The sequence below is a fragment of the Lithobates pipiens genome, unplaced genomic scaffold (genome assembly GCF_037356315.1).
Source record: "Lithobates pipiens isolate NorthernLeopardFrog02 unplaced genomic scaffold, aLitPip1_a1.2 Scaffold_13, whole genome shotgun sequence".
Lineage (NCBI taxonomy): Eukaryota > Metazoa > Chordata > Amphibia > Anura > Ranidae > Lithobates > Lithobates pipiens.
In genome coordinates, this window is record NW_027507718.1 from 146,481,499 (window position 1) to 146,508,379 (window position 26,881).

The 26,881-nt window shown below is 46.4% G+C and overlaps 1 protein-coding gene across 21 annotated transcripts in view; it reads right to left on the reverse strand.

Moving 5' to 3' along the window:
• Positions 1-26,881, reverse strand: part of PTPRS (protein tyrosine phosphatase receptor type S) — a 733,740-nt gene that overhangs the window by 568,782 nt on the left and 138,077 nt on the right. For all 21 annotated transcript variants that reach the window (XM_077475694.1, XM_077475692.1, XM_077475693.1 and 18 more), the window contains one exon: positions 2,936-3,077. In XM_077475694.1, the coding sequence (XP_077331820.1) occupies positions 2,936-3,077 (142 nt within the window). The remainder of the gene's footprint in view (positions 1-2,935; positions 3,078-26,881) is intronic.

The following is a 26,881-nucleotide window of genomic DNA, read 5'->3' on the forward strand; positions in this document are numbered from 1 at the left end:
TCCCCTTCCTGACCCGAGCATTTTTTGTGATTTGGCACTGCGTCAGTTTAGCTGACAATTGTGCGGTTGTGCGACATTGTACTCAAACAAAATTGACGTCCTTTTTTTTCCCACAAATAGAGATTTCTTTTGGTGGTAATTGATCACCTCTGTGATTGTTATTTTTTGAGCTATAAACAAAAATTTTGGGAAAAAAAGCAATATTTTTTACTTTTTGCTATAATATCCCCATAAATATATATTTCTTCCACAGTTTAGGCCGATGTGTATTCTTATACATATTTTTGGTTAAAAAAATTGAAATAAGTGTATATTAATCGGTTTGCGCAAAAGTTATAGCGTCTACAAATAGGGGATGGATTTATGGCATTTTTATTATTTTTACTAGTAATGGCGGCGATCTGCAATTTTTATCGGAAATGTGACATTATAGCAGACAGATCGGACACTTTTGACATTTTTGTGACACACACAGGGCAGCCTGTTGGTTACATGTGGTAATTGGGAGATTTTGGTGTTTTGTGGGTCATGTGTTTGCAGCATTTTCCCCTTGGTTTTTTTAAAAACGAGCCACAAAATGTGCACTCCCACTATACTGGATGTGAATGGGGCCTGAAAGTGAAATTGGTGCAATAACACAAGAACAATGAGGCTCCATTCACATCTGTGTGTTTCCTTGCATTTCAGAAATGCACTGCAACAAAGATCACAGTAGAAAATGCACCAAGCTCCACTCTAAAAAATAGTCCTGAAGCTTCTTTGGGGCAATTGCTGTGTGTAGCGCATCCAATTAGGTGGATGGGCTACCATATGTGTGATGAGTGAAAATGTTCATACGCCTCCGACCCCACTAAAAAAAAGGGAAAAAAAGATGCATGTGGCAATGCGAGATCCCGCTATGCAGAGATGTGAACGAGGCTTGACAGCTGAGTGTTTCTGTCCACTGGGAATGGGAGGGTAGATGATGCAGGGTGTGTGCTAATGAGGTCAGCTGGTCAACTCCTTCCTTTGTCATGACCTACAGCCTGTGAGGAAGAAAGACTTACTAATGGAAACCTCTGGATTCATGGATGAGCACAAGAAAAGTAAGTGCTTGTAGATTTAACAGAAAGTGTTGATATTTTTTTTTAAAAAGTACATGAATGTTATAATCGGTGCATAGGTGAGCTGGAATTTCGAAAAAAAAATTTAATTGTATAAATAAATACAGTTTTTACCAGTGCAATAAGCATTTCAAGGGGGAACTGTAATGGATGTGATCATGAGTGTTATAAGTGAAATGCCTATTTCTGGTACTTTTATAGATATAAGTGCTTATCTTTCACTATCAGCTATCAACCTTAATCATACTCATTTAATCATAATTAAGATGTCTGCCAGCTTCTCCCTTCATGTGGAACGAAACTGCAAGGGTTAAAAAGAGCAACGTCAAAAAGAAGATTTTGCCTGTTTTCGGCACCATGAGACTACACCCAGGAGGAAGAAGGGGCTGAAAACAAGACCCTATTTTAGCTACGATAGTTTGCTTTTCCCTTTTTTAGACATGACCCAGCTAAAAAGCTTATCCTTTGTCACAATAATGAATATGTATAATTTGTGGTTTGTACACGCTGTCTTTCATCTAATTTTTGATTTGATAGTAAGATATCCGGCTCATTGTATATTAGCTGGAGTTCAGGAAATAAAAATAGAGAAGTATCTGAATACTGAACTGTGCCTGCGTCAGTGTTTGACTTCAAGTGTGCACACTTTTATATTGAGGATTAAATTGGCCAGGGGGACAGAAACAAAGGTACCGAGCGGTTCTAGTTTGGATCCAAAACAAAAATAATTGGTGATTTCATTACATATATGGAAACTTGGTACCAGCTAAGTCATAGGGGTTTCCTGGAATGTATTCCTGTGCCTATGTTTTATAAAAAGTTGTAACTATGTAAAGATGAATTGTGTTGATAGTAGAGGTGCACCGAAATTTTGGCAGCCGAAACATATTTTCTAAAAATGGTGTTGATAATGCTCACGATTCTGCCACGATTTTACTGCAATTTTTCCTAGGTCATGTGGTTTTCCTAGGTCATGTGACTCAAAAATCACATCAAAAGAGTAACACAGGTACGTTAGTGATGCATCTCTGCTGCATTTTCAATGCATTTCAACAGGGAGGTTTGTGTTTTTTTAACTGACCAAAAATGCAGCAAGCAAGATTTTTAACGATAACAGCCAACAATAAATTCACATTCATTTAAATTCATATTAAATTAAAAAGTTAAATATAATACAATTCTAGAAATACATATATTTTTTAAAAACTGTCATTGTCATTTTCGGCCAAGTGCATCCTGCATTTTCAGCACCAAAATTTCCATTTGGTGCATCTCTAGTTGATAGATGGCCCACACACTATACTGTAAAAATACATAGTAACATTTTACAAATTCTGCCAGATGTATGTAAACCCAGGAGCACAACTGTATAAACTAGGCTTTTGAAAATAGGATTTGGGGAGAAACCGCAGAGGATGAGTCAAGTAATGATGAAAGGCCCTGAAGGAAGTACAAAGTACCCCTTAATACACCCCCTAAGAACATTATAGTATATCAGTTGGGGAAAATGAAGTATCATTTTATAATAATAGTTGTTAATATTATTAATTATGTACTCTGGTCACCCAAGCCAAGAAAAGCATACCTCCAGCCTTTTAATAGTCTCCTCCTAAATGGAATCTATTTGTTTAAACTGTGGCATAAAAAAGAAAATCCAAAAATGCTGTATAAAGGTATTATTCTAGTAGAAGGAGGAGAAAGTGCATGGTATTGGACTTTTCAGATAAACAGATACCTCAACCTAAATTATTCACATTTTTTATTACTCAAAATGCTAATCTTATATAAACAGTATAAGGGAACAAACAATTTTAATTGGTATGGTTGTTTACCTCTGAGGACTGTGAGTTTGGCACTAACTGTAGCTTCACCATTACTGTTATGGGCAACACATTCATATACATTTTCATCTCTCGGTGTTCTAAGAGGTTGAATACGAAGAACTGCACCAGCACCTTCATCAAATTCTATAGTCTGTAGAAAGAAACAAAGTATGCAGATATTTTGCGTTATTACATTTTATATGTTGTCCATTAAATATTTTCTTAATACTTTTAGGTTGCAATAACAGTTAACTTTTTTGTGGTACAAGGTTTGAACTGAATGAAAACCTCTGAGGCATATGTTCATCGATTTTAGGAGAGATAAAGAAAGCAAACACACACTCGGGTAAGATTACTTTGTAAAATGCTTTGAGTCTCACACTAGCAACATGCTTACAGGAGTGGAGAGAAAGGTAATCTTATCCCTTTGCTGCACCTCCTTTTTCTGTGCTATCAGGAAACTTGGATGGGTCTTTGAAATGGTTTTAAAAGTGCTGGAGTTCAGATGTACCTGTGCTATCTGGTAGATTTGATGTAGATTGAATCCAAAGTTTCTACAGTTTTAGGTCAGCCATAGACAGTTCAAATCATGTGTGAGCAGGCTGAATGTACCAAGTTGATCGATTTATCAACTTGGGTATAACCTTTCTGCCGGATTGTACTTGCGATTATGGCTAGTAATCAAAAAAAAGTGCTGCACTGTGAATATACTCAAATAAACATGTATTCAAATAATCAAAATCATGTAGTGCTCATACACTGGTGAGAATAAAGTGCTATAAGTGCAAAATAGAAAATTCATCCATATATACATGCTAAGCTGTAAACGTGCATTCATAAATTATATTATTCCATAAAGTGCTAAGTAAGGTATACAGATTGATTATTTTCAATTAACCTCCATGGCGGTTTTCCCGAGTGTGGCTCGGGGTTAAATTTCAGTACCATTAGCAGTAAACCCCGAGCCACACTCGGGATTGCATTACAGGATCCTGGTGCAGGTTACTTACCTTTTCCCCAGGATCCTGCAATGTCACCGTGTCTGCGGGGCTATGTCCTCCGCCCAATGCCTCTGTGTGCTAGGCTGCGTTCCCGCAAGCGTCACAATGCATGGGGGCGGAGCCCGGTGGCAAGTTCAAAAAGTACAAAATTCATAACACATACAGTAAGTACACTATAATCGTACAGGTGACATTACAGTATTAAATAATTTAACATCCCCTTTGTCCCTAGTGCTTTGTCCAGTGCCCTGCATGCAGTTTTACCGTATTTATCGGCGTATAAGCACAGTGGTGTAGTGGTTAGCACTCTCACCTAGCAGTAAAAAGGGTCTCTGGTTCAAATCCCAACCATGACACTACCTGCCTGGAGTTTGCATGTTCTCCCTGTGCCTGTGTGGGTTTCCTCCGGGCACTCCAGTTTCCCCCCACACTCCAAAGACATGCAGGTAGGTTAATTGGCTTCTGTCCAAAACTGGCCCTAGTATATGAATGGGGACATTGGATTGTGGACTCCTTGAGGGTAGGGACCGATGTGAGTGTGCAACAGACAGGGATAGGCACAACTGTAGACGCTCACTCAGGTTGAACTGGATGGACTGGTGTCTTTGTTCAACCTTACTAACTATGTAACTATAACACTCACCCTTTTCCCCTTAAAATCAGGGGAAAATCGTGGGTGCGCGTTATACGCCGATCCCACGATCCCCTGCTGATTGTGAGCAGAGGAGCGAGCGCCGCTGATATCTATACATAGCCGAGTGTACTCGGCTATGTACAGATATCAGCGGCGCTCGCTATCCTTGGCTACTTCCACTCACAGTCACGCCCAGTCTCGACCTTTGATGGACATAACACAGGGACTGGGTGTGACTGTGAGTGGAGCTATCCGAGCCTAGCCGAGTACACTATGTATGTATATGGGCGGCGTTCGGCTCCGCTCACAGTCACGCCCAGTCCCACCATTGGACCTGTGTTATGTCCATCATAGGGCGGGACTGGGTGAGACTAAAAGAGGAGCCGAGAAGAGCTGAGATACACAGGACCGGCTCTGTGTATCCTGGTGGCGCCATTTTGAAACTGCAGTGACACTGACATGTCACTGCAGTTTAACTGCAGCCTGGGCAAGGCTGCAAATGACACTGAGAAGGCTGCAAAGGACACTGGCAAGGCTACAAATGAAACTGACAGGGCTGCAAATGAAACTGACAAGACCGCAAGGCTACAAATGACACTGACAAGCATGCAGATGGACGCTGTGCAAGGCTGCAGATGGACACTGATAAGGCTGCATTGATGGGTATTTAAATGTAAGTTTTTTTCCTTAAAACATTTTTTCCTTAAAATTCCCTCCTAAACTTGGGGTGAGTGGAGATTACGCTGGGAGATTATATTCCCAGGCCCAGTACCAGCGCTGCCACCAGAAATAGGCCCCAAGAACAAATTCCCAGGTCCAGTACCATCGCTGTCACCAGCGATTGGCCCCAGGAACAAATGCCCAGTACCAGTGCTGCCACCAGCGATTGGCCCCGGGAACAAATGCCCAGGCCCAGTACCAGTGCTGCCGCATCATGCCTGAGTACCAGCACAGGAAATTCAAATCCCCCAACTACTGGATTGTCACATCCCCCAAGGGCCAGGGCCTCTACATACATGCCAGATGGTTTTGCCAACCCAACATGGCTGCCTTCCGACTCGGTATTAACATTTACTCCCCCTTTCACAGCACAGCCAGGTGTGCAGGCCAATACCCAAAATTTCACAGGGATCGATTGTTTTTTCCTGACACTTTTCTGCAATTCATTGTGAACCAGACCAATGTCTAGCAGTATATTCACAACAACCCCCAATCATCATATGCCCCTCTGCTTGAGTGGAGAGATCTGAATTGGGAGCAGTTCAAATCGTTTATGGACCTCACCATAAACATGAGGCTTAAAAAAAAAAATGAAGTACATGCCTATTGGTCCACCAACCCCATCCACCACATGCCCGTTTATTCAGCCGTAATGTCCAGGTCCAGATACGAGATGATGATGGGATTTCTTCATTGTAGCAACAACACCCAGTGCCCTCCCTGTAATCCTTCAAATTACGATAAGTTATATAAAATTCACCCACTGATAAAAATAGGATTTTTTGTACTCACCGTAAAATCCCTTTCTCTGTAATTCACTGACCGACACCGCTCCTCTCTGTAACAAAATGGGTTGTCAGCCCTATCGCCGGAGATTACTAGACAAAGTTGTAACACAACACTTCAGAACTTCTAGTTCCGTCCAGGGGGCGGTCCCTAGGCTACAACCCCCACAGCCTGCCCTAGCAGACTCAGTACATCAACAAGCAGTATAACGTAAAGAGAAAAAGGAGGGGCGGGTGCTGTGTCGGTCGGTGAATTACAGAGAAAAGGATTTTATGAGTACAAAAAATCCTACTTTCTCTTATATTCACCGACCAACACAGCTCCTCTCTGTAATAAAATGGGACGTCCCCAAGCAGTGCCAAACAAGGGGTGGGAAAAAACAGCATAAAGACTTCATCCACCCTGGCAAGTGGGAACTAGTGAAACTAAACCCACAAAAAACAGCAGTGCGTGGAAAAACCACCACCAAATAACCAGGTATCCTCAACAGGAGTGATCCCCAAGACCGCAACCTATTGCATTAACATAACAGTACTGTGTTTTTACAGAAAAAACAGCAAAAAATAAAAGGTTGCATATTTAATTGCAACTACACGGCTGCCTGCAAAACTTTATGGCCAAACCAGGCATCAGCCGATGCACTTACATCTACCTTGTAGAACTTGGTAAACGTATGGACAGTCGACCAGGTCTCCGCCTTACACACTTGAGCGACCGACGCTTGGTGTCGAAAGGCCCAAAACGCTCCGATTGCCATCGTAGAGTGGGCCGTGACCGGAAAGGGGGGCACCTGCCCCCTCAAGGCGTAGGCTTGGACTACAATCTGTCTGATTCACCTGGAAATGGTGGCCGACGAGATCGTCATGCCCTTCTTTGGACCAGCCACCGAAACAAACAGTGAGTCTGACTTCCGAAAGGGAGCCGTGGCAGCCAAATACACCTTTAGGACCCTAACCACATCCAAAGCGTGAATGGCCACCTCCTTGGGGAGCTTCGGCTTAGGACACAGTGATGGTAATACAATGTCCTCGTTGATATGAAAAGCCGAGGCCACCTTCGGTAGAAAAGATGATTGGGGATGCAATACCACCTTATCCCTGTGGATGACCAGATAGGGTGACTTGCAAGACAAGGCCGCCAATTCTGAAACCCTCTTGGCCGATGTGATGGCCACTAGAAAGACCACTTTCTGGGAAAGAGACAACAGGGGAATCTCCCTGATATTTTCAAACGGCGGTTTTTGAAGCGCCGACAACACCAGGTTCAAATCCCATGGCGGGAACGGTGGGCACCCCGGAGGGACTACATGTCATACCCCCTGAACGAAGGTACCCACAAAGGAGTGCGGTGCCAGGGGTCATTGAAAAAAGACAGCCAAAGCTGAGATTTGCCCCTTGATGGTGCTCAATGCCAATCACTGGTCTACTCCTTGCTATAGAAACAGCAGGATTCTTGCTATGGACAAGGAACGCGGATGCCATCTTTTCTCCTCACACATGGAGATGTAGGCCTTCCAGGTACAATGGTATATCTTCCGAGAAGAAGATTTCCATGCCCTCAGCATAGTTGGAATTACCGAGTCCGACAGACCCCGGTTCCTCAACACCTGGCTCTCAATAGCCAGCTATGGTAAAGCAAGATGGAAAATTGGACCTTGAGATAGGAGGTCCTCTCGCAACGGCAGTCGCCAGGGAGTGTCTGCCACCAGACGCACCAGATATGCGTACCAGGGACGCTGAGGCCAATCTGGGGCAACCAGTATTACTGGGATCCCCTCAGCTTCCACGTTGCGAAGCAGACGTGGCGACAGTTTCAGTGGAGGAAAGGCGTAGATCAGCTGGTACTGATCCCACGGAGCCACCAGAGAGTTTGATGCCTCTGCCCGTGGATCTCTTGTCCTGGACACAAATCTTGGCACCTTCCGATTGAGACGGGAGGCCAGTAGATATAGCAGCCTGAATGTCTTCGGATGCAATGCTCATTCTCCTGGGTCCAGCATCTGTCGACTAAGTTAGTCCGCCTGCCAGTTTTCCACTCCCGGGATGTAAATGGCCGACAGGGCCGGTACGTGTCGCTCTGCCCACCGAAGTATGTGCGCGACCACCCGAGCAGCGGCTGAGCTTCTTGTTCCCCCTTGGTGACTTATGTATGCCACAGCCGTGGCGTTGTCCGACTGAATCCTGGCACCCTTGAAGACTCACCGACCACGTGTGGAGACACAGCCTGATTGCTCTCAATTCGAGCAGATTGATCTGCAAATCGGATTCTACCGTCGACCAGAGGCCCTGAGTCAACTGAACCCCCATCACTCCACCCCAGCCGGATAGACTGGCGTCTGTAGTGACCACCGTCCATTTCAGAGGAAGGAACGATTTTTCCGGACTGAATCACCGGGGTCCTCAACCACCAGATCAGAGAGTCCCTGACTGGTCGGCTTACCTGGATCTGTCAATCCAGGGACGACTGAGACTTGTCCCATTTTAACAAGATCTCCTTCTGCAGTAGTCTGGTGTGGAACTGTAAGGTACTGCCTCGAAGGAGGCTACTATGAGTCCCAGTACTCACATGCAAAACTGGAGCGATTACCACTTGCGATTCATCAGCAGTTTCACCGTGGACCTGAGAGTCTGCAATTTTTCTGAAGGGAGAAAAACTCTTGCTTCCCTGGAGTCCAACAGTAAACCTAGGTACTCCAGTCGCTGGGTCGGCACAATCACCAACTTCTTTGGGTTCAACAGCCACCCAAATTCTTGCAGGGTCTGCATGGTGATCGCCATATTCTCCTCTAATTCTGAGGTGGAAGATGCTTTCAGGTGGAGATCTTCCAGGTAGCCCACGATCGCGATCCCACATTGTCTCAGCAACACCAATACTGGAGCCAATATCATGGCAAAGACTTGGGGGGGGGGGGGGGGGTGGGCTGATGCCAGACCAAAATTAACAGCCACAAATTTGTAATGGGCTTCCCCGACTGCAAAACGCAGAAACTTTTGATGCTGTAGGTATATGGGTATGTGCAGGTACAAATCCTAGATGTCCAAGGACGCCAGGGAGTCCCCTTGATGGAGTACAGCGACTACTGAGCGAACTGATTCCGTCTTGAACCTCTGCACTTTTACAAAGTGATTGAGGGCTTTCAAGTCCAAGATCGGACGTACCCCTTCCTTCTTGGGAACCACAAACAGATTTGAGTAGAATCCCTGGAAGCGTTCCAGGTTCCGGAACAGGTACAATCCCCCCTCGATTCAGCAAGTCCCTTACCGCCCCTAACAGGGCCTCCCAGCAAACCGGGGATACGGGTATGCTGGAGGGGAAGAATCGGCCAAGAGAGAAACTCTATCTTGTAGCCTGTGGAAATCAGATCGCAGACCCATTGGTCGGATAACCGGGAGGACCACCGGGCTGCAAACTCCCGAAGGTGACCCCCCCCCCCCACCCAAGACATGGGTGGGGGCAAACCTTCATGCGGTAGCACTTTTATTCGCAGGCTTGTTAGGCTTGCAGTTCCAGGGACATTTTTGACCGTCCGTGGGCATCCTGGGGACGTTTTTTTGAAGCACCGGGCGGACGAACAAGCCGCTTGTGAGCGGAAAAAGAGGGCCCTTGCCTGCGGCGTGGCTCCTTAGCCTTTCCGGCTTGTAGGAGTAGAGTACTCTTACCACCAGTGGCATTTTTGATAATGTCATCTAACAAGGCTCCAAAGAGCCGGTGGCCAAGGAAGGGAAGATCCGTCAGAGCTTTCTTGGATGCCTGGTCAGCAGACCAGCATTTTAGCCAAATCAGGCGCCTAAGCACCACAGCTGACACTGAAGCCCTAGATAACAGAGGGAGAGTATCCAGGGCCGCATCATAGACGTACTTATGGCCTTGCACTAGTTGGTCTGCTAGTTCCACGCAGACAGGGGAGGCCTGTTGCTCTCCCAATTCGCTGTGCAAAAATTTTGGCCACTCAGTCAGTGTCTGCGACACAAGTGCGAATGCCAGTACAGGTCGCACGGCTGACCCCACAACCATAAACAAGGAACGAGCCACCGCCTCAGCCTTCCTGTCCGTGGGATCCTTGAATACAGGAGTCCCCTTAACCGGGATCGTGGTTACTTTGTTTAACCTGGATACTGGGGGGTCCACAACCGGAGGAGCCGACCACTTTTTTAGAAGGCTTTCCTCAAAGGGGTAATGCACCGCCATGTATTTGGGGACCTCAAAGGTCCGTTGCGGGCAACCCCGTTTTTTGTAAATGAACTTATCAAAATAAGTCAGATACGGGAACACCTTAGGTGAACGTGCTGGCTTGCGGGACCCAAAAGGGACATCGGCAGAGGGATCCGCTGGCTCCTGAATCTTCAGGGTATCACGCACAGCTGTGATAAGTGCTCCAACTAGCGATTTGTCGCGCGCGTACCCGGATGGGGACTCATCAATCACTGTCCAAACGGTCCTGGTCAGCGTCATCTGACAAGACAGAGCAGGGGTCACCATAAGGTGTCCATAGGGGCCGCGCCATCCGCAGGTGACCCAGTTGCAATTGCCTGGATTTCGGGGGAAGAAACACCAGTTTCTGAAGCCATGCTGACCCTACCCTGTCTGCCACCCGAAGGGGACTTAGGACAGTGACAGTCCCCCCCTCCTGCTGCCGCTGACTGAGGGGCTCTCACCCACTGGACTCACCACCCTGGGCAGTTCCGCACTGTATTACCGCAGTGCCGGATGATCCCCAGCACTCCCAGGTGCAGAGATAGCAAAACTGTGTCGTGGCCGGCCGGTCGCACGATCGGTGAACAATCGGTGAGCGATCTGATACACGTGTCCAGAATCACAGGATAAACCTCCCAACGCTCTGTGATGACCAAACAGGAAGCTGAGGGCACAGGGGCTGCTGCTAGAGCACAAAAAACGCAGTCCGGCTACAAGAAAATGGCCGCCAGTGTTGTAATAGAGAATCACTGGGAATATGGCCAATTGAAGCCAGAAGCATGTCTGACCCTTGCCCATACTTAAAATAGCCGCCGAACAGCGCTATGAGGGACTAGAGAGAACATGTGGCAGACACAGCGCTGTACCAACACAGGGGCAGACTACACAGGCATTCAGCGGGACTAAGCTGCAGGACCCAGGCACCCAGTACAGATAAACCCCCAGGTGAGAGCCCAGGTACACACACACACCGCTCAGCACATGTACAGCCCCCCCCCCATATGGGGGGAAAAGGAGGGAAGTTAGGGACAGGGGAGAGAAGAGAGGGGGGTGAGGGGGCCCCCCGAATTGACCTCCCAGGGAATGCTCAGCTGCTCCACCCTGCCGAGGCAGGGAGAGCTGTACTTACCAGTCCTAGTAGTCAACTCCTGATCAGTACAGGGAAGACTACTGGCCCAGCATACTGTGATGTAGACATCAGTAGCCCGGTCTGCATCACAGCATAAAAGCTCACCGACCACCTCTGGAGCTGAGGTATGTCGTGGCCTGCCGAGCCGTAGCTGCGACCTGCACACGCTCGATGGCCGGACTGGGGAGACTACTAGGATAAGTGAACCAGCCTGTCACCCAGCCGGCTGTTGATAGAAGATCACAGGATCATTCATCTAGAGCAAAAAGCCAAGCTTCTGCATCAAAAAAAACCCACAGACCTAGGTCTTATCTCCTCACTAGGCAAGAAAAACTGAGTCTGCTAGGGCAGGCTGTGGGGGTTGTAGCCTAGGGACCGCCCCCTGGGCGGAACTAAAAGTTCTGAAGTGTTGTGTTACAACTTTGCCTAGTAATCTCCAGTGATAGGGCTGACAACCCATTTTGTTACAGAGAGGAGCTGTGGCGGTCAGTGAATATAAGAGAAATTTATTTTCCCAGCGATTTGCAGAACTCTATGTCCCCGATCATAATATATGTGTAGATGAGTCCCTGGTACCCTTTTCAGGCCGGCTGGGAATAAAGCAATACATTCATAGGAAAAGGGCCACATACGGAGTCAAATTTTACAAGGTCTGTGAGAGAGTCACTGGATATCTGTATGCGTTCAGCATATATGAAGGAAGAGATTCCCAGCTCCAGCCCCCCGAGTGCCACTTCCCAAACATTCCACCATCTGAAGCTTGCCAAAAATGGCAAAAAAAATGTTGCATGTGCAGCAAAAGAGGATTTCAAAGCGATACCAGCTACCATTGTCCCCAGTGTCCCTCCCAACCTGGCCTTTGCATTGGTGAATGCTTCAAAATTTATCATACATCCCTAAAATATTAGCCCAAATTTTAACCATTTCCCCATTTTCATCATCTGTGCTGACCATTTTCCATATAACCATGCCACTGCCTTCCACATGAACTGACCCTGGCCTGTTTTTTTACTATGCCTCTGCCTACCGTTTGCACTGCTTCCACGTGAACTGACCCTGGCCTGTTTTGTGACTATGCCTCTGCCTACCGCTTGGACTGCTTCCATGTGAACTGACCCTGGCCTGTTTTATCAACTACGCTTCTGCCTACCGTTTGGACTGCTTGCACGTGAACTGACCCTGACCTGTTTTATGGACTATGTTTTTGCCTACCGCTTGGATTGATCTATTGTCCTGCTACTGTAGTACACAGGGGTCTCACATATGTGAAGGGCTCCATAATTGTTTTTCTGGATGGAGAAAATTTTTTTTTTTTTTCTCTGGGTTTCGTAATTTCTGGATTAGGGTCATGAGTCTTCATAGAGATTTGGGTGGGAGAAGCCTCTACTCCTGTGCCCCTGTACACAGGTCTTACCAGATTGTGGCCCTCAGCGTGCTGCTGACTTACTGCCATCATGCCTCTGCCTGCCACATGAACGGACCACACCTCTCTGCCTGCTACCTGGACTATGCAAATAATTAGCTGTAGCAAGAGGCAGTATGTTTATGAAGGGCTGGAGAGTGGTACAATAATGAGTGTCTGCAGGTAACAGTGTACCAGAACCAATATTATGACTATGCTGGCTGTCTCTGCCTGGACAATTTCTATGGACTATGCTGACAATATCCTTGTGCTGACTATTGACAATATTCTTGCCTGCTGCCTGGATAATTACTATTACTGTCGCTAAGCACATCCTTGCCTGCTGCCTGGAGCAATGCTCTGCTTTGTGGACACTACTAAAAGCACAGATAATGCCTCTTTTTATTTTACCCTTTCCGCAATAGAATTTATTTTGGATTGTAATTCTTGAAATGCACATGCTATGTGTTAGAAATTTTTTTTAGATATTATTTGGGAATATTTATTATAGCAAAATGTAAAAAATAATGCGTTTTTTTTCAAAATTGTCGCTTTTTTTGGTTTATATCGCAAAAAATAAAAACCAATCAACTACCACCAAAAGAAAGCTCTATTTCCAGGAAAAAAGGTACACCAATTTTGTTTGGGAGCAAAATCGCACGACCGCGCAATTGTCAGTTAAAAAGACACAGTACCGGGGGCGTGGCCTGACTGAGCATGGAGTAGGACCTGCACACCCAGGGCTCCGTCTATTAATCCTTTTTTTTCCTCTTTCCCCTTTGTTTTCTTTTCTCTTTTTCTCTCTCTGCCACATCAGCGACCTTATGCAGGAGACTTGATTCACCTTGCAGCTCATTTATGTCTCTTCACGATTCCACATCATCGTGGCATATTTAACTGCATAATTTTTTTTTTCTCAATTTTTTAACCACTTCCCGACCAGCGCACAACGATGTATGTCGACAGAATGGCACGGGCAGGCATATTGGCGTACAGGTACGTCCAATATTCAATGCCGCCCTGCCATCGGGAGCGCGCCGCTGGTCCGGTCGCGGGACCCGCGGACTCGATCGCCACGGGCATCCCCACGATCGTCTCACGGAGCGGCCGAATGGAGGAAATGCTGTGTAAACAGCATTTTTCCATTCTGCCTAGCAACTAGTGACGCTGATCTCTGCTCCATGTGATTGGAGCAGAGATCAGTGTTCACTAAATGAAAGCCCAACCCCCCCACAGTTAGTAACACACCCCTAGGAACACTTAACCCCTACACTGCCACCCACTGGTTAACCCCTTCACTGCCAGTGTCATTTACACAGGAATCACTGCATTTATATAGCACTGATTACTGTATAAATGACAATGGTCCTAAAAATGTGTCAAAAATGTCCGATGGGTCCCCCACAATGTCGCAGTCACAATAAAAATCGCTGATCGCCGCCATTACTAGTAAAAAAAAAAATAATAAAAAATTATTAATAAAAATGCTATAAAACTATCCCTATTTTGTAAACGCTATAACTTTTGCGCAAACCAATCAATAATCGCTTATTGTGATTTTTTTACCAAAAATATGTAGAAGAATACGTATCGGCCTAAACTGAGGGGAAAAAATGTTTTTTTAGATATTTTTGGGGGATATTTATTATAACAAAAAGTAAAAAATAATGCGTTTTTTTCAAAATTGTCGCTTTATTTTTGTTTATAGCGCAAAAAATAAAAACCGCAGGGGCGATCAAATACCACCAAAAGAAAGCTCTATTTGTGGGAAAAAAAGGACGTCAATTTTGTTTGGGAGCCACGTCGCACGACCGCGCAATTGTTAGTTAAAGCGACGCAGCGCCGAATCGCAAAAAGTGGTCTGGTCTTTGACCAGAAAAATGGTCCGGTCTGCAAGTGGTTAATCTATACAAAAATTTCTTGTGATCACATAAAAGATTCATAAGATTTACAAAGGATAAAAAAAATGGAAACCTCAACACCCTTTCGCGTTCTCAAGATAGTCGCAATGGCTATTACTAGTGCCCTGACACCTAATACCTATATTTTGTTTTCCTCCCCTTTCTCCTTACCTAATCCCTGCCCCCCCCCCCCCCCCACCATCCCTATAGCATCACATCATACACCTAGTTTAAATCTAATTTTCCTCTCACCCCTCCCCACCTCTCTAGCAATCTTATTTGCTGGTTATCAGAAGGATCATGGGGAGGACCGGAGGAAAAACCATAGGAGAAAGGAAAACCAAACCAACGCATAAAAAAAAACAAAAAAAAAAACGAATGGGTAGAATCTGTTATCTGTAGAAGAAACTATTCCAGCCCGTCTGCTTATGGGGGAATCCCCAACCTCCACAACCAAGATCCCCATATTCCTCATGAACTTCTTGTTGTTACCCTGTTTAACCACTTTCAGACCGGACCATTTTGCTGGTAAATGACCAGAGGTCTTTTTACACTTTGGCATTGCGCTGCTTTAACTGGTAATTGCGCGGTCATGCAATGTTGTACCCAAACAAAATTTGCGTCCTTTTCTTCCCACAAATAGAGCTTTCTTTTGATGGTATTTGATTGCCTCTGCGATTTTTATTTTTTGCGATATAAACGTAAAAAGACCGCAAATTTTGAAAAAAAATGATATTTTCTACTTTTTGTTATTAGAAAAATCCAATAAACTCAATTTTAGTCATACATTTAGGCCAAAATGTATTCAGCCACATGTCTTTGGTAAAAAAAAAAAGTCAATAATTGTATATTTATTGGTTTGCGCAAAAGTTGTCACATCTACAAACTAAGGTACGTTTTCTGGAATTTACGCAGCTTTTAGTTTACGACTGCCTATCTCATTTCTTGAGGTGCTAAAATGGCAGGGCAGTACAAAACCCCCCCAAATGACCCCATTTTGGAAAGTAGACCCCCTAAGGAAATTGATAAGAGGCATGTTGAGCCCATTGAATATTTTATTTTTTTGCCTCAAGCGATTGAATAATGACAAAAAAAATTTTTTTTATTTTTTTTTACACAAAGTTGTCACTAAATGATATATTGCTCACACATGCTATGGGCGTATGTTAAATGACACCCCAAAATAAATTCTGCTGCTTCTCCTGAGTACGGGGATACCACATATGTGGGACTTTTTGGGAGCCTAGCCGCGTACGGGGCCCCGAAAACCAAGCACCGCCTTCAGGCTTTCTAAGGGCGTAAATTTTTGAGTTCACTTCTCACTACCTATTACAGTTTTGAAGGCCATAAAATGCCAAGATGGCACAAAACCCCCACAAATGACCCCATTTTAGAAAGTAGACACCCCAAGCTATTTGCTGAGAGGCATGTTGAGTTCATGGAATATTTTATATTTTGCCACAAGTTGCGGGAAAATTACAAACTTTTTTTTTTTTTTTTTTTTTCACAAAGTTGTCACTAAATGATATATTGCTCATGCATGCCATGGGCATATGTGAAATGACACCCCAAAATAAATTCTGCTGCTTCTCCTGAGTACGGGGATACCACATATGTGGGACTTTTTGGGAGCCTAGCCGCGTACGGGGCCCCGAAAACCAAGCACCGCCTTCAGGCTTTCTAAGGGCGTAAATTTTTGAGTTCACTTCTCACTACCTATTACAGTTTTGAAGGCCATAAAATGCCAAGATGGCACAAAACCCCCACAAATGACCCCATTTTAGAAAGTAGACACCCCAAGCTATTTGCTGAGAGGCATGTTGAGTCCATGGAATATTTTATATTTTGCCACAAGTTGCGGGAAAATTACAAACTTTTTTTTTTTTTTTTTTTTCACAAAGTTGTCACTAAATGATATATTGCTCACGCATGTCATGGGCATATGTGAAATGATACCCCAAAATAAATTCTGCTGCTTCTCCTGAGTACGGGGATACCACATATGTGGGACTTTTTGGGAGCCTAGCCGCGTACGGGGCCCCGAAAACCAAGCACCGCCTTCAGGCTTTCTAAGGGCGTTACAGTTTTGAAGGCCATAAAATGCCAAGATGGCACAAACCCCCCCCAAATGACCCCATTTTGGAAAGTAGACACCCCTAAATTTAGGAGTACACTAGTGAGACTAGGTAATAAATGGCGGGTGCCCTGAAACTATAAAAAAATAACTAACCAACCAGCGTCACCTGTAACAGTTATATGGTGATCACTGGTGAAAGGGTTAACTAGGGGGCAATCAGGGGGCTTTATGCGGTAGTATATGGGGGTCCCTGGCGCTATAAAAAGCTGCAGCGAACCTAAATACCTACCTGCCTAACTAGCGTCACCTGTGACACTAATACAGCGATCAGAAAAACGATCGCTTATTAGGCTGGGTTCACACTGGAGCGATGCGGGAACGCCACGAATGCGCGGCGGGTTCCCGCATCGCATGCCTCCCGGCGGCAGTTCACACTGCCCTATGCGAACTGCTGGGAGTGTCAGTGAAATGTTACTGACACCCCCAGATCAGTTCGCATATCGCAGTGCGATCTGCAAACTCGGATCGCATGGTGTGAACACCCATGCGATCCGATTCTGCTGCGGGCCAAAAAAAGGGTCCCGTGCGAATTTGCGGCGGGTGCGGCGAATGGCTGAACTCGAATCGCACAGAGATCGGATGTGATTTGCACTGCAGTGCGGTGCGAATCACATCCGTTCTCATAAACCGCTGCAATGTGAACCCAGCCTTAGTGACACTGGCGACGGGGGGTGATCACGGGGTTAAACCTTTATTGGGGGGGTTAGGGGGGTACCTTAGAACTAAAGGGGGCTAACCCTAACTGCCCTAACAGTTATTAGTCACAAATGACACCCGCCGGGTGATCAGGGGGTTAAACCTTTATTAGGTAATAAATGGCGGGTGCCCTGAAACTATAAAAAAATAACTAACCAACCAGCGTCACCTGTAACAGTTATATGGTGATCACTGGTGAAAGGGTTAACTAGGGGGCAATCAGGGGGCTTTATGCGGTAGTATATGGGGGTCCCTGGCGCTATAAAAAGCTGCGGCGAACCTAAATACCTACCTGCCTAACTAGCGTCACCTGTGACACTAATACGGTGATCAGAAAAATGATCGCTTATTAGGCTGGGTTCACACTGGAGCGATGCGGAAACGCCGCGAATCCGCGGCGGGTTCCCGCATCGCATGCCTCCCGGCGGCAGTTCACACTGCCCTATGCGAACTGCTGGGAGTGTCAGTGAAATGTTACTGACACCCCCAGATCAGTTCGCCTATCGCAGTGCGATCTGCAAACTCGGATCGCATGGTGTGAACACCCATGCGATCCGATTCTGCTGCGGGCCAAAAAAAGGGTCCCGTGCGAATTTGCGGCGGGTGTGGCGGGTGCGGCGAATGGCTGAACTCGAATCGCACAGAGATCGGATGTGATTTGCACTGCAGTGCGGTGCGAATCACATTCGTTCTCATAAACCGCTGCAATGTGAACCCAGCCTTAGTGACACTGGCGACGGGGGGTGATCACGGGGTTAAACCTTTATTGGGGGGGTTAGGGGGGTACATTAGAACTAAAGGGGGCTAACTCTAACTGCCCTAACAGTTATTACAGTCACAAATGACACCAATGCAAAAAAAAAAAAAATGACATTGGTGTCACTGTGACTGGGGGGCAGGGGTAATTGGGGGGGTGATCGGGGGGTAAAGGGGGGGTGTGAGTGTGCCTGGCATGTTCTACTGTGTGTGTAGAGTGTTGGTGCAACTCACCGATCCGCTCTCCTCCGTGTCGGAACGAAAAATACCGACACGGAGGAGAGAATACATCACTTCCTCTCCTGTGTTTACATTACAGGAGAGGAAGTGATGTCACGGGGGATTTCTATTCGTCGGGAGCGATCGCGAGGGGGTGGCCATGAATGAATGGCCGCCCCCTCGTCCCGGATCGCTCCCGGACGAAAACCGACCGCCGCAGGCACCGGGCGGGGGCCCGATCGGGCCCCCGACCCGCGGGAGGCAAGGGACGTACATGTAAGCCCTTATGCCTGCCCGTGCCATTCTGCCGACGTACATCGGCGTGCGGCGGTCGGCAACTGGTTAAGAAAAAAGACCCTCTCATTACAAATTGTTGTTTTTATAGTTGCTAGCCAAGTTTCAACTAGCGGGCCCGAGTGTGACTGCCATTGTTGGGCAATTAGCTTCCTTGCTTGAAAGAGACATCTTATAACTGGTTCAATAGTGTCTTTAGGAATTGTGCATCCCTCGGGTATAACCAAAAGGCAGGTCCTGACCGTTGCTACTAATGTTAATTTAAAGATTCTGTTAATCTGATCTATAACCTGCGTCCAATACCTAAATAGTTTCGGACACTTCCAAAGCATATTGATAAAGTCTCCAGCTAAGCCACATCTAGGACACTGGTCATTATCTCTCCAACCTCGATTTTTTTTATCGAGGTATGATATACCCAATAAAAAAAGAAAAGGTGGGAAGCTTTCTGCAAAGGGGAAATTGAAACACTAGTTCCCTGTTCAATTATCCGATCCCAGTCAGGGTTGGACAGTGGGCCCACGTCACTCTCCCATTTTTTTATATTTTTAAACAGGCCTTCGCGATCTAGCATTTTATCCCCAAATCTGGCATACAGATAAGAAATCAGTCCCTTGAGCGAGTCCAGGGACATAATTTGTGAGAGAACAGGAATCTGGGTCCACTGCACCTTTTGAGACCCAAATTGTATCTGGATTGCATGTCTGACCTGGAGATATTTGTAGAACGAACGATTCGACAACGAAAATTCCAGCTTTAAATTGACGAATGATTTAATGTCTGGACCTTGAAATATTTGAGTTAGTTGGTTTATCCCTTGATTCGCCCATTCCCTACATCTTTCAATTTTGGTTAACTCAGCTAGGTTTCTATTGTCCCATAAGGGGGCATATACAGATACCCCCTGGTATCCTAGTAAGACCTTTGCTGTTCTCCAAAGTTTAACAATCTGCTTTATCGTTGGACAACGTATGTCGAACGAGTTTGCCTCGAGGGCCTCAATAAGTGTGTTGTGTGGGCATCCTAACATCATCAAACTGTGACGAGGCATACCCTCGTTTGATACTCCTCCCCCTGCTAAATGCTGCAGCTGTGCCGCCAAGTAGTAAAGTCTGGGATGTGGAACCGCCATCCCCCCCTTCCTCCAGCGGCAGCTGCAGCATCCATAAGCTAATCCTAGGCGGCCCCTTTCTCCATATTAAAACTCTAAACAGAGATTCTATTCTCTTAAACCACCTCAAACCTATACATATCGTGAGTTGTGGAGAAAATATAAAATCTGGGGCAGCCATACCATCTTGACCAAGTTACAACGTCCCGCCATCGACAGGGGGAGGCGGCTCCAAATATCCGCCTTATGTTTTAGCTTCAGCAGGAGAGGAGCTAAGTTATCTTCTAAATATAGATTTACGTCCCTTGCAATCCAAACCCCCAAGTACTTAAATTTCTCCACCGCCTTCAAATTAGAGATATCCTGCGATATATGGGTAACCCTAGTATCCATCGGAAGTAATGCGGATTTATGCCAATTGATAGTCAATCCAGACATTTGGCCAAATTCTCTAACCATTCCCATCACCACTTTTAACGAGGTTTGGACATCTCCTAGGAAAAGCAAAATATCATCGGCAAACAATGCAATCTTTTCCTCCACCTGGCCCCTCCTAAATCCCTGTATATCAGGATTAGCCCTAATAGCAATGGCCAATAGTTCTATCGCTAGAACAAAAAGTAGGGGGGAAAGGGGGCATCCCTGTCTTCTACCTCGTTCCAGATGGAGCACATCGGAGTACTCATTATTGATTTTAATTTTCACTCTTGGGTTAGTATAAAGCAATTTTATCCAATTGATAAACTTTGATCCAAACCCAAATCTTGCAAGAGCCGCAAACAAGTACTCCCACTCAAGGCTATCAAATGCCTTGGCTGCATCCAGGGCCAATATAGCCCTGGAGCCACCATTATCTACCGGTATCTGAATATTCAGATGGGCTCTTCGTATATTAATACTAGTGGACCTATTCGGGATAAATTCCGACTGGTCAGAGTGAATAAGCTTGTGAATACACCTTTTTAAGCGTGTTGCCAGTATTTACGCTAGAATCTTTACATCAGTACATAAAAGCGAAATTGGACAATACGAAGCGGGATCCATAGGATCTTTTCCCTCCTTAGGAACTACCACTATAGTGGCTTCTAACATTGAAGAAGGCAAAGTCCCAACCACCAGAGCCTGACTCAGTGTTTTCAGCAGTTCTGGTAATAGAACCTCGCCATATCTTTTATAAACCTCAATGGGTAGCCCGTCAGGTCCTGGTGATTTTAAATTAGGTATCTCGGCCACCGCATTTTGAAGTTCATCAAGAGTAATTGGAGCCTCCATAGTCATAGAGTCTTCTACTGATAAAGTTGGTATACTTATATTCCCCATAAAGGCAGCAGTCATTCCCCCATCTTCCCCCTTCTGGGATTTATATAGAGAGCTGTAGTAGTGGTGTAATATATTCTTGATGACAGTAGGTTCGGAAGTAATCTCTCCCTGTAAAGTTCTGACCACTAGTACCGTTGAGGGGGAGGTGTTTACTTTAACCAGTAAGGACAGTAAGCGGCCCACTTTTTCTCCTTCCCCAAAGTTCACTTGTCTCTGGAATATGCGTCTATTATCTATCTTTCTCCTTATAGTCATCTTATACTCTTGCTGCTTTTCTAACCATACCTTCTGTGTGGATGGATTTGGATTGATAATATACTGCTGTTCTGCCACCAACACTGTCCTCCTAGCTTCCTCCTCCTAATTCTTCATCCCAGCTTTATTTCTAGCAATTTGCTGAATAAAGAGCCCTCTTAGAAAAGCTTTTAAGGAGTCCCAGACCACTCCCACCGATGCCGTGCCAGCATTGATGTGAATAAACTTTTTCAATTCAGATATTAGTTGCTCAGGATCTCACCAGCATTTCATTAAATGTACATTGAGCTGTAAAGAGCAGTTTAAAGCGGTTCTTCACCCTAAAGGGGAAGTTCCGCTAATCTGATCCCTCCCCCCCCCACCGGTGCTACACACGGCACCTTTCAGGGGGGAGGGGGGTGCAGTTACCTGGGTAATCCAGGTATCTGCACCCACTTCCGGGCAGACCGCCGCAGACTCCCACAGATGCCCCGCCCCTCCCGTTGTGTTCTGGGAAACACACAGTTCCCAGAACACAGCGGGGGATCTGAAGAGATGCGCAACGCGACTCGTGCATGATGCAGTAGGGAACCGGGCAGTGAAGCCGCCATGCTTCACTTCCCGATTCCCTGACAGAGGATGGAGGCGGTGGCAGCAGCGAGACGAGCGATCGCTCGTCATCTGCCACCGACATCGCTGGACCCTGGGACAGGTAAGTGTGATTTTATTAAAAGTCAGCAGCTGCAATATTAGTAGCTGCTGGCTTTTAATATTTTTTTTTTTAGGTGCAGAACCACTTTAACATCTCTAGCCATGAAGGATCAATTTTCCATTGCCCAAAATGCTGCTTTTTCCCTACGATAAGTGTCAGCATTAGAGGGGAGTGGTCTGATACCCCCTCGGACCGTATTCTACAATATCAACCAAAGCCAAGGCTTGACTATTAACCAGGGCCATATCGAGTCTAGACAAAGTAGAAAAAGACGTTGAAAGGCAGGAGTATTGTCGTTCCAGAGGATACCGAGTACTCCACGAGTCGCATAAGCCCACTTCATGTAAGAAGCGAGATAGTCTCGTCTCGTCCCCCGCTACTGCGGTGTTTGCTGTTGGGAATCTGTCTAAGGACTTGTTTAAGACTTCGTTAAAATCCCCTACTGCTATGACTGGGATATCAGGTTTATCTATTATGAATGATATTAACTCGTGTAGAATCTCCAGCTTAAATGGAGGTGGAACATATATATTTGCTATCACATATGGATTATTTTCAATTAGGCAATGTATAAAAATATAACGACCCTTTGTGTCTATGCAACTGTTATAACAGGAAAACAAGACCTTCCTATCAATCAAAATGCTCACCCCTCTTGAATATGATGAGAATACAGAATGAAATTGAGTTTGGAATTTCCGGCCATGGAGGAGCGGGACCGTCTCGCTGGTCAAATGTGTCTCTTGCAGACATAGCAATCCGGACCCTTTACCCTCTAATGCTGATAATACCACAGCTCTTTTGGTCGGATCTCCCAATCCCCACACATTCCATGATATTACACTAATTTTTTTGGCCTGTGTCTCCTCTTAGCAGCCTATATGTCGGGCAAGTCTAGAAGAGAAAAGTAAGAAGAGAAAAAAAAAAGGAAAAAAAAAATGTCCCTTTTCCTTAAATTTACAAACGTGCCAGTCCCACATCCGTTTCCACCACATTTATGGTACCTCCTCCTAAAGAGTGAATCCTTAATCACGTGTATACTTGTGTTAATTCATCGCTTTCATCCCTTCCCACCCTATCCCTCTTAACTCCTAAAGCTACACCCTCCCCCCCTCCCCTATCCCTCCCAATTTGCCCAACTGGGCTTCCCCCTAGGGGTGCACTCGTGACCTTCTTACAACCCTCCCAACACTTACATATCCTTCCCATTCTTGGTGCCCCAAACACAAAGCAAACCCAAAGCAAGGAGTGCAACTGCACCCCAACACACACACTCCCGTGCATACTTTTAGACTCAATCCTTTGCTGTTCAGCCCCCCCCCCCACTCCTTTTATACGTGAAATAATCGTGCAATTATATTATATAATGTACCCCAACCCCACCCTACACACAACAGATTTATGAACAATCACATATTTGAATCAGCAAAATAACCCGATTATGTGGATTTATAGCTCTTTTTTGTTTTCTTCTAGCCATTGAGCTGCCTCCCTTGGTGTATTAAAAAAAAAGTCCTACCGAGTGCTATCACCCTCAGGCGAGCTGGATATAGGAGAGCGTAATCTATCTTATACTTAATCAAGCTACACTTAACTGGAATAAATTCCGCTCTGTGTTTCTGGAGATCGGGCGAAAAATCAGGGTATAGGGAGACCCTGGCTCCCTTAAACCTAATGTCGCCCATCTCCCTGGCCTCTCGCAATAAAGACACTTTATCGCAATAATTAAGAATTCTAATTAGTATAGGCCTGGGATGATCCCCCATGTGGCGAGCTTTTGCAGGGGTTCGGTGTGCGCGTTCTGTTGCAAATAAGGGGCTAAGTACAGTAGTACAGTAGTACAGTAGTACCTGACAAGTTGGTACCCTCACTATGCTCAGGGAGGCCTTTCACCCTAATGTTATTTCTACAATTCCTATTCTCCATCTTGTCCAGTTTAGCAACGTGCGTGTTGATTATATTTTTAAGCGATTCAATTTCGTGTTTCACAGGACTCAACTCGTCCTCAATCACTCCTACGCGTTCCTCAAGATCGGAGGTCCTTAATAAAGTCCTGTTCAGTTCTTGTCTCATAGATAATAGTTCCTACTTAATAGATCTTAACTGGCTGTCAAAGCTAGATATCGAATCTTTACATTCCTTAATCGCATTCAATATATCTCTTAATGTGGGCTCTCCCTCCAACATAGCAGGTGTCGATATGTAGGTGCTAGCTGATGTAGCAGTTGCTTCCGTATTTATTGTAGCCATTGCAGTTTTACGTCCCCTTACTACCCCCAAGTTTAGCAGCCACTGGGGTAGGGGGGTTAGAAGAGAAATGCCCTTGGCTTTTTCTATCTACGGAAGAATTTTTAGAGTCTTTATTCTGTAAAGTTGCTTGCTGAATAGGTGAGACCGACCCCGGGTGAGCATATCGCTCCAGTTTTGTAGCCGCAGCTAGAGCCATTTGATTAGTTTTATCCTTAGCAGAGCGGGTGACTTGAGACCCTTCTAATGATGGTTGCTCTTCAGGAGGTCTTTTCCTGGACATGGCTAGCTTAGATAACAGGTTAAGCCTCTCCCCTTAAGTCGCCAATGGACCACCCCTTCTTTTCCCTTTTTCCCTCTCTTCCCCTTCCCCCAGATCAGCTGTTTACACAGTATCAGTAGGGGGAGAAGAAAAAGGCACAAAAAAAAGGTATCCTCCTAACTGAAAGCACAGGGGGGAGAGAGGGACAGAAAAAAAAAGGAAAAATAAATAGGTTCTTTGCATATACAACCTAGTGGGTGTCAGTAGGTTATCTGAAGAGGGGGGGGGGGGGGGGGGGGTCACTTCATAGAGCACTAGGTATTTTCAACAAGTCCTCCTCTTACTCAGAATCACCTTTGGAGCCACCAGCGCTAGTCAGCCAGAGTGTCCCATACACAGAAGCAGTGCCACAGCAAGTCATCTCCAGCACACTCACCGCTCTAGACCGGGATACCCAGCTCCAAGATCCTCCGGTCCTCTCCTCTCCTCCTGGTCACTGCACAAGCACTCCGTGCGCGGTGCTCACGGTCCGCCCTCCACTCGGAAACAGGAGCAAGCAGAGAGCTCAAAGGGAAAAGCGGTAAAGAGAGGTCGCTCAGCACGGAGATAAGCGGGAGGTAAGCCGAGTCATGGATCTAATAGCAGAGCAAGGCTGGAGGCGTTCAACGCGATTCAGACATGATAAGCGGTAAGCGGAGCCAGGCCACAGCTTAGGCAGTAGGGCGGGGAGAGAGGTGATGCGCAGTTGGGCTTGGAAAGCGGAGCGGGGAGACAGCAGTACTCACTCACTCATGCACGAGCAGCCATCTCTGCTCACACACATCGGCGTCCATCCATCCGGCCACGCCCCCAAGCTTTGAGGCATGTCCGTCTATTAATCCTGGTATGCAGTGATCCTCCACTCCATTAATCCTCCCACCCGTGTGGGCTACTTGCCTGGGGACCTCATACATACCCCACCTGTTTTCCGGCCTCCCGGCGGCCCGACCGGAGCGGCGCCCTCCCGCACGGCGGCCGCACTTAGGCGAGAACGCGGCTTCGGCCTACCCACGGAGGTCATCTTGGCACACCCAGGCCCCGGACCAGAGCTGGGTCCTGTGCACGCCATCCTCCCATCCAGTCTGGCCAATCAATTATACAGCCATCCAACTGCCTGCACGGAGGGGTGAGTCTCCTACACTACTGTGATAAGGCAAGTCTCAGGCTCTGGCCTGTGCACGGAGGTCCGCAGCCATCTTGGTACACCCCAGCCTTCAGCCATTACTGGGCCTTGTATCTGCTGTCCTCTCCCTTCTCTGCCTGCAATACCCTGACTGGCTAAACCTGTCACACGTAAGCCTCATATTATGTCCCCTCCGAAAAGCCAAAAATCTGCCGCGGCAAAGCTCGCACAGTACCGTCGGAATGAGGGAGAGGAGGCTGAGGAGGATGGTGTCTCTGAGAGGGCAGGAGGAGAGTGTGGGCAGGGAGACATGGATAAACTACTACTGGAAGCGATCACACTCTGCAGGACATCCCTCACTGCCCAGATTGAGGAAGTTAAAACGGACATATCTCTAATTAGACAAGATTTCCAGAAAATCCGTGAACGGGTCACGGAGACGGAAATAGTGCGATAGAAGATATCCTCCCGCCGATACAGGCTAGATCTGAACGCATGCAGGGGCAGATTAACCAGCTGCTCACCAAGCAGGACGACGACATGGAAAATCGCCTGAGGAGGTGTAATCTCCGCTTCGTCGATCTCCCGGAGGGAGCGGAAGGTAAAGACCCAACATCATTCCTGGAACAACTGCTGATAACCACGTATGGTCAGGAGGCCTTCAACACCGTGCTGGTGGTGGAAAGAGCTCATAGGATGCCAGCTAAGCCTCTTCCTCAAGGGGCTCCCCCAGTACCTTTATTGCAAAATTTTTAAACTACAAAGATTGGAATGCTGCGTTGAGGCTGGCGAGAGAGAGGGGTAACATCCCGGTAGGAAACATCAAAGTGGCAATATTTCCTGACTTCTCGGCCGAGATACAGAGACGTCGACAGAGCTTTATGGAAGCCAAACGCAGACTGCGCGACCGTCACCTGAAGTATGCCATGCTTTTTCCTGCACGCCTGAGAGTGGAACATGATGGCCGAGTATCATTCTTCGAGGATCCTCGCGAGGTCATCTCCTGGCTGGAGCGTGGGCCTGCACGGGGAAGGGGTG